The sequence below is a fragment of the Asterias rubens genome, chromosome 8 (genome assembly GCF_902459465.1).
Source record: "Asterias rubens chromosome 8, eAstRub1.3, whole genome shotgun sequence".
NCBI classification, from domain to species: domain Eukaryota; kingdom Metazoa; phylum Echinodermata; class Asteroidea; order Forcipulatida; family Asteriidae; genus Asterias; species Asterias rubens.
In genome coordinates this window covers 10,020,593-10,031,730 of record NC_047069.1, presented here as the reverse complement: position 1 = coordinate 10,031,730, position 11,138 = coordinate 10,020,593, and the positions used below count along the sequence as shown (strand labels likewise).

The following is an 11,138-nucleotide window of genomic DNA, read 5'->3' as shown; positions in this document are numbered from 1 at the left end:
GGTGAACCCCATCAACTACCTGTTGAGGGGGGGCATAGGCCTCTTCGTACATTATAGCTAAAAGTTCACAAATCCTCTTTGTGACGCGTGTCCTTGGTTGCTATTTTGACGACACTTTGGACAATGTTTTACAAAAGAGAACAGAATTCCGGCAACAACAATGCAGGGGATAATCTGAACATGTTCCAATAATCTCCCAAAGTCACTGCATGGTTGTTTACTTCACTTTGGTATTGATGTTCGTTAATCTAATAGTTGTATTATAAAAATAAAAAAAACGTTTTCGGAGAATTTTGCAATAGTTTTAAACTTCTTTTGGATAATAAAAGGATGTAGATATAACTGTTTTATAAGCTTTGGAAAACTGTTTTTATAAAATGATTCCAAAGCTTATGATAAACGGTTCTAAGTGTTTAGAGTTGGTCTAAAGGTCTGTCGGTATGTAATGTGCATAATATTCTGTGAAGCAGCGCTATAAAATGAATGATCATCCTTCATCGAATCTTCCCCGTGGGTCTCTACCCCTCCTAGCCTATCATTTTGCCATATTTGTTACAATCCCTTGCTTTGTCTGTAGGCCCCTATGTATTCTTTGCTGGCTTGCTGTATTTTCTTTCAACTGAACTGCAAGTACTGTTACAGCATTCTACCTGTATGTAATGTGGGAAATAAATAAACCGTGCTTTTAATCAACCTTGCATAATTCACTCAGGCGCATGTGGATCAAGTAATATTTTCGGCCGTTCTTCCTGGTCGGTTTGTGGTTTGTAGTCAGTGGTGTATAAGGGGCTCAAAGATGCCGTACTGACTGGGGAATTTGGGCTTTTGATTTTAGGAATTGTACATTGACAATAAATCCATATCGCAAGAGGCATTTTACAGGCAACTAGTTGCAGGCATCCTCTAATAATAAAACTTATTCACGTTTCAGTGTTCTCATTATTTTCTGAGGTAGTTTTCCGAATGCGCCTCAACCTCAACGTTAGTTTTACGCAAATGAACGCGATGCCGCCCTCAAGAGTTGCAAAGTCGAGGTTTACTTTCTTCACCTTAGTAACGAAAGCCAAATCACTGTTGTATGGATACAGTACTACAATAACATTGCTTAAAAACATACATTCTAAACGTTTATGATACAATTTTTATAAGGAATTAACTTGATTTTTGATCCATTAAAAAACCTGGTTGGTGAACGAGTACGGTTGAACCTTGAATATCTGTCCCTTGCCTTGGGATTTACTTTCTCAAACAGCGGCGTTACATTCTAAAAAACCAAAGCTGTTGTGCGGCACGTCGTGTGAATGAACACACTGCACACACACACAAAAAAAAACGGTAACTTGCTCTGATTCCCATGATCTGAGGAGGACACCCACTGAAAGTGAAACAACCGTACAAAAATGGCAGAATGGAAGTATGATTTGGCCCTTGTCAACACGCTAACCGACAAGAAGATTAGAGAACAGACATGGTAAGTCATGAAGTAATTATATATCATAATATGTGTATTTTAAGATAGGCCCATGTGACTTGTGTGTGGCTGGTAATGATAATTTTTATATGGTCATGGTAAAGTTTCATTGGGAAAACTGACAAAAACAATAATGGCTCCGCTCTACACAATTTTACGAATTTTAGAGCCAGAGCACAGAGACTGCCTCGGGTTACAATGGACCGTTGGTACAGTTAATCTAGAGGTCGTTGGTTCAAATCCCACTCTTACTTAGTAAATTTGTCTTTGTTCAGTCTTGAGTCTTGAGTAATGTGATCCCTTTGCAGCACAAATTTAGCTAAACTGGGATGGGTGCAGCGTGGCGTGACAGCCGTAAGGTGGCTAAACTGGGATGGGTGCAGCGTGGCGTGACAGCCGTAAGGTGGCTAAACTGGGATGGGTGCAGCGTGGCGTGACAGCCGTAAGGTGGCTAAACTGGGATGGGTGCAGCGTGGCGTGTGACAGCCGTAAGGTGGCTAAACTGGGATGGGTGTGATAAACTTGTGGGCGGACGAGCATTTGGTAGGCTTTTGCCTTGACCTTGATGACATGGTGAAAGTGTGCGACGGAGCAGTCCCAATGTGCGGTTGGCCTTCTGTCTGATCTTCGGGCAGTGGGCATCCCAGCGGAGATCATGTGAGATAGTGTGATATCGCTACTCCTAGAATAGCTACTACCCGAACCCGCCAACCCAAATTATTTTTAATGAATGTTTGCAAAAACAGTCAGTTTCAGCTTCTACCTCCATGGTCTCAGTACGAATACTTTCAGTAGGCCTAAACAATTTTTCATTAATTTGGAAATTGGACTTGTTTTTGTTGTTTACTTTATTAATCCGATAATAATAGACTAATTCTAAATCTAAATATATTGTGAAATCAGCAGTTTTAGCTTAGCTAAAAAACTTAACAAGACAAATTCAGACCCACAACCTTTGTTATTGCAAGTACAGGGGTGGATTTCACAAACAAAGAGTTAAGACTAGTCCTATCTCAAGTTAGGACGAGTTACCAGGTTACTCGTTCTAACTTAGGACTAGTTTTGAATAACTCCAAGGACTAGTCCTAAGTTACGACTGGCCCTTTATAAAATCGACCCCTGCACTCTTACCATTTGACCATTTTGACTTACTATATTTAATTGATTGTTTTTCCAATTATCTCTAGGTACAAGGAAAGATTAAAAACTAAATTCATCAAAGGCAAGAAGCGAGGAGATGTTTCTAAGACTCTTGAAGGTGGGCAATGGACGTTCCTCCTCCATGGTCTGGATGACTTTAGAGATGGGCTTCCTCCAGAGGTAGACGGCTCTATTGTAGTCAAGGTGGGTAAGATACCCTTGAAGGGAAACATTATATGCCCTTTTCACACTACTCTATTTCCTGGGGAATAACGACTAGCCTTTTCACACAATGATCGCTTTTACCCCCGGTCTGCCCTCTCTCTGCCCCTGCAAATGGCCATACCCTGAGAGTTTAAGGTTTATCGTGAATAACAAAATATCAAGAGAGGGCACTGTTGAACCCACACGTAACAGCATCACAACATACATTGCGGTCGTCAAACATGTAATTTTTACCCCTCGACCTACCCAAAACGCATTGCGGTTCTGAATCGCGATAAACCTTATATATAGCCACCCCTGCTCTGTCCCGAGGCTGTATTCTACGGGGTTAAGAGATCCAGTGTGAAAAAGCCCATAGTGCATCTTTTTTGGGTAAGTGCCAACTTTCACTTAAAGACACTGGACACTATTGGTAATTGTCAAAGATCAGTCTTCTCACTTTGTGTATCTCAACATATGCATGAAATAACAAGCCTGTGAAAATGTGAGCTCAATTGGTCGTCGGAGTTGCGAGATAACTGTGAAAGAAGAAAAAACCTTGTCACACGAAGTTGTGTGCTTTCAGATGCTTGATTTCGAGACCTCAAATTCTAAACTTGAGGTCTTGAAATCAAATTCGTGAAAAAATTACTTCTTTATCGAAAACTACGTCACTTCAGAGGGAGCCGTTTCTCACAATGTTTTATACTATCAACCTCTCCCCATTACTCGTTACCAAGTGGGGTTTTATGATGATAATTATTTTGAGTAATTACCAATAGTGTCCACTGCCTTTAATGGAAATAGTGCCATGATATTTTGACCCTGAAGCGCTGGTAGACTATTTCCAGTCATCATCATCAATTGTCTTAGGCTACTGCCTGTTGAGGCAACAACCAACCACTTCTCCTGGGTTGTGTGGCTTATGCAGGGGTGATTTTGCATCGCTGTAGGGTTGCCACATATATTTCCAGTGCACAGGATTAAAAAAAACAAAAAAACAATATGCAACAAATGGAAATTTAGTCGATAATCCTGTTTTTATGAAGGAAGAAATGTCATGCTGAGCAAATTTTGGTGCTTAGCAGCTCTATGAAATTGGGCCCTGGTTGAGTTTGACACACAATAACAGTACATTTTCCCCTTCTATAACGTCTTTAGGGCAGCAAGCAACAAATCGAGCCAAACATCAAGGGAGACACCAAGTTGAAGTACCCCGAACCAAAGTCTGTCAACCGTCACCGCTTTACGGAGGAGGAAGTAGCCTACCTTCGTACTCTACCCTTACAGCAGCAACGGAGAGACCACATTAATGAGATGGAGTATGGTCTACTGCAGCATCCTCTTGCTCTGTATCCACATCTTGAGGAGAGCATGCCACCCGATGTAAGTCCTATTCCAAGATGGAGTTTGATCAGATTCAGTTTTTGTTTTTACATTTTCAGTCCAGGGCCCAATTTCATAGAGCTGGTTAAAGGCACTGGACACTATTGGTAATTACTCAAAATAATTGTGAGCATAAAAACTTACTTGGTTACGAGTAATTAAGAGCTGTTGATAGTATACAACATTGTGAGAAACGGCTCCCTCTGACGTGACATAGTTTTCGAGAAACAAGTAATTTTTCACTAACATATTTGAATTGGATTTTGAGACCTCAGAATTAGATTTTGAGGTCTCGAAACCAAGCATCTGAAAGCATACAACTTCGTGAGACAAGGGTGTTTTTTTTCCCCATTATTATTTCGCAAGTTCGATGACCAATTGAGTTCAAATTTTCACAGATTTGTTATTTTGTGCTTATGTTGAGATACACCAAGTGAGAAGACAGGTCTTTGACAATTACCAATAGTGTCCAGTGTCTTTTAGCACAATGAGTAGCTAAGAACCACAAAATTATGCTTAACAGAATAAGGTTACCTGCCAAAATGCCATGTTACTTATGACTGGAATCCTACTTATTTGTACTACAAGCTACTAAAAAGATTGGCCAGGGTACAAGTTCAAACAGCACTACGATTGATCTGAACTTTAGGTCTGGTTGTTTGCCACAGTGATTTGTATTGTGACATCACACTTTGCTTAAGATTGATACACAGTCATGACAGTTGTATACTTCAGCAAAACAGATAAAAAGTACAATTGCTTGTGTTCACGCAGGTGTTAATGGGTACTGTATAATAATAATGAGGACTTGTAATGCGCACATATCCACCCTGCTGGGTGTTCAAGGAGCAGAGATGGTTTTTGTGATTGATTTAGCTTGGTGTACTACATACTTGGCAGCACAAACTGTATACTTCCAAGGGAACTTAGATGTTTTAAGGAAATGTATTTAACTTGTAAGTAAACATTACCTCCTTTCACATAACTGACGATACGTTTGTTTTACCTTTTTATTCTAGATATTTGAGGATGTTGTAGAAATTTTAGATCCAGAGATGAACCTTGACAGCGAGGCTGGAGAGGATGACTTTGAGGAACAATTCACCAACTCCTATCAAGAGACAGATCCATCGGAAGATAAGAACAGACCAGCCTCAGGTTCATCCGATGGGTAAGAATCGTTTCAGTAGGACCCTGGGGCTGATTTCGTAAAGACTGTAAGCACAATAACTTGCTTAGCACAGAAAAGTATTGCTTAGCAGAGTCAGATTTTTCCAGCCAAAATTACTTTAAAGGAACACGTTGCCTTGGATCGGTCGAGTTGGTCTTTGAAAAGCGTTTGTAACCGTTTGTTATAAAATGCATTTGGGTAGCAAGATGTTGTAAAAGAAGAATACAATGATTCACACAAACATGCCTCGAAATTGCACGGGTTTCCTTTTACCTCGTCGACTAACACGTTCGGCCATTTATGGGAGTCAAATGTTTGACTCCCATAAATGGCCGACCGTGTAAACGGTAAACGGAAAACCACGCAATTTCGAGTGATACTTGTGTGGATCATTATATTCTACTTTTAAAATATCTTTCTAATCATATGCATTTTATAACAAATGAATACAAACGCTTTTTCAAAAACCAACTCGACCGATCCAAGGCAATGGTTCCTTTAAGTTTCATTGTTGTGGCTAGTGCCCGACTCAATTTTTGCTTAGCAACGAAATTTGTTAAGCGGTATTTTTTGCTAAACAGCTTTCTGATATTAGACCCTGGTCAAATGTAAGACTCTCACTCTCACATCCTTATAGCTGGCGCCTAAGCCCGACCATCTGGTTTCATTTTAACATTTTTGCGGTTTGGATAAACACAAAAATATTCACTTGAATGATCCCGCGAAATGCTAACCACAATGCGGTGTACAAACTCTTCACCAAGGGGTATTAATGGGTACCTCTGAGGGCAGAGGTTTATATTGTGTACAAAAAAGCCACTAGCACCATCTACGGCAGCTCAGGGCTGTATACTCCCCAGGGAGCTGAGAAAAGTCAAAGGAACTGGCCCAACAAATGGGGCACTAATAATGTAGAGCCCATTGGGACATTATATTATTATTTCCTGTTCTCTCTAAACAGATCATCAAATGAATCCAAAGTTCGGAATCCTTATCGATGGCTTCCTCGTAAGGAAGAACAACAAAAAGAAGATCGTAAGCAAACCCGTCGGAGAAGTGACTCTCCATCTCAAGACGAACACATCAAGAATGTCACCAAGGATTTCTGCAGCTGGGTCTCTGGCCTCGGCGGTGACAGCAACAATGTAGAGGAGTCCACGATTCATAGTTTATTCGCGAGCGGTTACGAGACAAAGCCAGCGCTCTCGGTTCCGATTCACGTAGTGGAACTCACCAATGTGCCGCAGGAGTTGAGGATGTCAGCGACAGTGTCCCAAGAAGAGATGCCAACGCAGACGCTAGAGCAGGTGGAGAAAACTCAGAAACAGCTGGTGAGTTACACTTGGGATGTGGTTTGAAAAGTTTACATGTGAGAGTTGTTAATGAGACTACAGGGTGTTCTTTAACCCTCATGCTACCTAATTGTTTTGATATCAAATAATAAATCACAAGGGAAACTGACTGGGTAAGGTTTTAATCCATAGGTTGCTGTTTCAAATTCGCTTTAGTAAATTTGTCTTTGTTCAACAAAATTATTTGAAAGTTTACCCAGCCTGTTTCCCTTGCGGTTTATTATTGAAATAAAAAGTTGTTTCACGTTAAAGTTATCCCCTGGCTGCCACTTCCCACCTTCCCAGGTTGTACTGTAAACTTTGGTATGGTCGCTGGCTTCACGGCAGTTAACGGTTATATGGCTTCTCACTGGCACCCGTTAACAAAGGGAGACTGCCAACTTGGGGCTAGATAGCTTAGTTGGTAGAGTGTAGGCACATTAATCCGGGGTCGTTGGTTCAAATCTGCCCTGTCAACTTTTCTTTGTTCAGCCCCAAATCAAATTCTTTTGACATAATGAAAGCCAAGTACAGAAAATGTTTATTCAGAGGTCACAGATTCAAATGCTGTTCTAGTAAATTTCTCTTTGTTCGACCCATTTATTTTAACTTGTATACTTACTATTGTTGATTGTTTCAGTATGGTGATTACCAGCCAAGCTGGGTGAAGATGAACTACGGTGCCTGGTACCTTCCTCCAAAAACTTGGAGCAGACGGCGAAATGACGAGGTAAACTCATAACCCAATCCACCCAGCACAAGCATGTTACCAGCGCCAAAATACCATTTACTACATGATGTTTCTGATTGGTTCCCTGTTGAATTTTCACTTAGCAACAAATTTTCCTTAACACAAAATGTTGAACTATTAGAAATATTGTACTTGGCGTACCAATGTTTTTGTTTTAGAAAAATAGAACCTAATTGGTAAATTTGACTCTCCTGCAATTTGCATAAAGGTCAGTCACATTTAGCTTGCCTTTTGGGCTCATGTTACCAGCACCTTTGAGCAGAAATTTGGAAAATGTGGCGCTTTATAAATGCTGTTATTATTAGTTTTTATAATTATTACTATGTTCAAACCACAACAAAACACCTAGGCAAGTCTAACAAAAATATTGCTCAACAACCAGGCAGCAGAGGGCGCCATTATAAAAACAGTTAGAGCCGTGTACATATACAGCTCTGGTGCACTGAAGGGGTCTTCTGTGGCGAATAATGTATTTTATTGTTTATGCAAAAAATAATTGCGCCACTCGTGCAAAATAATTGAGCAAGGGAACAATAACAGGTGGAGGTTAATTGAAAAACTGCCTCGATATAAATGCAGTAAGCCGACTTTGGTTTTAAAGGCACATTACAGAATTGCTTTTTGCTAGCAAAACAGTTGCTGGCAGTGTAAACGCTTTATGTAATTCACCATATACATAAACTGACAAACCTGTAGAAGTTTGAGATCGATCGGCCATCTGGGTCACGAGAAAATAGTGAAAAACCGATTACAAGCTTTGCATTGCATTAATGCCAAAATAAAAATGAATAAAACGCTCACTGAGTGATAAACTCCAAACGCGAAGTTGGATTATTTATTTCTCATCGAATATGACATTTCAGACAGAAATATTTCAAGGGATGTTTTCAACTATCTTCATTATTAGACCGTGTAAGTTTTATGTAGATCTGTGATCTTCACGATTTTTGTTTCTTACCAATTCTGTAACGTTCCTTTAAGAAAACTCTCATGCTTCTTACCCTTTCTCAACATTTTTGTGCCTTGGTTTATACTTTTCCCCCCAGCCTTTAGAAGATCCACAACAGATTAAAGATAAAGAAATGTCTGAGTCCAAGAAGAAGAGTCTAAGTATGGATGAGCAGTTAGCGCCTCTACATGGCTCAAAATCATTCAAAGAGTTTGTTGAGAAGAAGGGAACCCGCAAGCCAGAGGTAAGGATCAGTGTTTTGGGCACCGAGATTATGATAATTTTGTTCTGTTTATAGATGTTAGTTTCGCATTGGAGATAAAGAATATAATTTGTTTTACCCTTAAAGGGAAGGTACAAGTTTAGTAATTGTCAAAGACCAGTCTTCTTACTTGGTGTAGCTCAACATAAATATCAAATAACAAGCCTGTCAAAATTTGGGTTCAATTGGTCATCGAAGTTGCGAGAAAATGATGAGAGAAAAAACACCCTTGTTGGACGAATTTGTGTGCTTTCAGATAAGAATAAAAGACTTATTTTGGTGAGAAAATACCTCTTTCTCAAAAACTACGTTACTTCAGAGGGAGTCGTTTCCCACAATGTTTTATACTATCAACAGCTCTCCAATGCTCGTTACCAAGTCAGTTTTTAAGTTAATATGTGTTATGAGTAATTACCAAACGTGTACCTTCCCTTTAATTGGATGTGAATTAATAACTGTTTGCAAAAAAGTACTCAGTACTCTCAGAAGTTCTGTGAAAAAATCCACAGGCAAATCAAGTGGGTGGGATTCGAACCCAAGACCTTTCTATTGCTAGAGCACAGTTGTCTTACCACTAAATCACCTATCCAGCCCGATGGCTAGAGGCAGTTCGAATCCTATGTGTTATCAGCGGGCAACGCAATGATCTAGAAATTCAAATGTCATGGGTTCTAATCCCAAACGAGTGATTTTCAAGTCTTTTCAGTTTGCTGGGTATTGCTAAAGCCACTTTGCTCTTGTATTTTTGTAATTTAAACTCATTTAAAATTCATTGTTAATAAATTATTTTGTATCTCTTTGTATATTGGAGCGATTTTGGCCTTAGGCCACCTGTTTCAATTTCTAATGTGATAGTAATAAATAAATAAATTAGATATAATAACAATTATTAATTTATCATTTTACCTTTCTACAGTTCCTAGACAGGGTATCCCAATTCCAAGCTCAGGCAGAGGCTGAGGAGCTAGCCGCAGCGAGGTCAGAGAGAGGTCGAGAGAGTTCAAGAGATGTTGACGCCAAGTGATTAACCCACCAATCAGAAAACACCTGTGCAATATGTTATTTTATTTTTATTTAATGAAAAATATGTAGATTATCAGCCCTGATACATCACGGAGGCAACGAAGGCGATTGCCTCCATGCCCCCTGGTCATTGTCTTGGTGCCCTTGAAATGCTCCAGTAGAAATTTATAATGTCCTCATAGGGTGCCCTTTACCAAGGAAAAAAGGCCTTGGTGCCCTTGCCCTTTCAAATATGTAGCATACAGGCCTGGATAATTTGATCTAAATCTCCCCGAATTAGTTATTTTCTGGCCCGGAAACTCTTTTTGACAAAGGCAAGGTCTTTTTTGCTTTTTTGCAAAGGCTGCTTCAATTGGAATATTTTAAAGTCTTCGGAATTATTTTGAAGAAGCATCAAGACATTCGGTAGCAGAGGTCATGCCCTGACTTTTTTTGTAAATGCAGTCTAGAATTTTAAACAAATTGAACTATATTGAGGCTGGAAGGAAAAGAGTTAGGCACTCTTCAACACAGGGTTTTAGCCAGGATTTGGTAAACAATGGTATCAAAGTTTGCTGGAAATGTTAGAACTGGGTGTCCAAACTGTTTATTTACAATATATTTACGCGTAAACGGCAGATAAAACAGGATGTCAAAATTTAAAACGGGATGTCCAAATTAAAAACAGGGTGTCAAAAAGACACCCAGACTTCCCTCTGGCAAACACTATGTTATGCTTTAACATGTCTAGCTGCATACAGAAACACAAGTCTAATGTTAAGGTTTGTTTATTCTAATAATACACAGTTATTAGAAAGCTGTATCACATAGGCCCATATGGGTGGCACGGTTGGCTTGTGCGTAAAATGCTCGCCTCTCACCAAGGTGACCCTGGTTCGATTCCTGGTCGGGGCCATATGTGAAATGAGCTGTGCATTGGTTCTCTGCTGTGCGAAAAATCAAACACTTTCGATCATGGCTGTGCTCCGTGGTCATAAAAGGTTGATGTGGCTGGCAGCCAAAGGCGCCCTTGCATGTCTGCTTCTCGAACACGTTGTTCGGGATGATTAGCCCCCAAAATTATTATTATTATTATTATTATTACAAGGCAGGGTTTACTTCTACTTATTACACCATAATGACTCCAAAAATAATGTTGGTTAAGAGACAGATGTTATTTTTCACCAACAAAGTTTGATTCTCACAGAGGCTTCAGCTCAGGAATCTGTGAAATTCTATGGGTTTTTTTCCTTTCACTATTTTCAATCAACTTGATGTAAAATTGGGCCCGAATTTTCAAAGACTGTTTAACCTTGGTTATGTTGGGATACACCAAATAAAGTATACCGGTTTTTAACAGTTACAAAAAGTATACCCTGCCTTGAAGGACACACGTGTCAACACCCGAAACTGCCCAGTAAAATATTCATTAGCGGTGACAACGCCTTAATATCGCAATGCTTCCATGAAT

The 11,138-nt window shown here is 39.7% G+C and overlaps 1 protein-coding gene across 1 annotated transcript; it reads left to right on the top strand.

Annotated features, from left to right (window-relative positions):
• The first annotated feature begins 1,104 nt into the window (after positions 1–1,104).
• LOC117293634 (protein FAM47E-like) lies at positions 1,105–9,850 on the top strand. Its single transcript, XM_033776015.1, has 8 exons — positions 1,105–1,471; positions 2,659–2,815; positions 3,977–4,201; positions 5,221–5,372; positions 6,334–6,703; positions 7,344–7,433; positions 8,501–8,647; positions 9,582–9,850. The coding sequence occupies exons 1-8, from the start codon at positions 1,401–1,403 to the stop codon at positions 9,687–9,689; spliced, it is 1,320 nt and encodes a 439-aa protein (XP_033631906.1). The 5' UTR covers positions 1,105–1,400; the 3' UTR covers positions 9,690–9,850.
• Positions 9,851–11,138: the final 1,288 nt, after the last annotated feature.

Excerpts from the sequence above, each read along its gene's own strand:
- LOC117293634 (XM_033776015.1), top strand. The coding sequence starts at position 1,401 with ATGGCAGAATGGAAGTATGATTTGGCCCTTGTCAACACGCTAACCGAC. Across the intron at positions 1,472-2,658 it reads AAGATTAGAGAACAGACATG|GTACAAGGAAAGATTAAAAA; the intron begins GTAAGTCATGAA and ends AATTATCTCTAG. Across the intron at positions 7,434-8,500 it reads GCAGACGGCGAAATGACGAG|CCTTTAGAAGATCCACAACA; the intron begins GTAAACTCATAA and ends TTTTCCCCCCAG.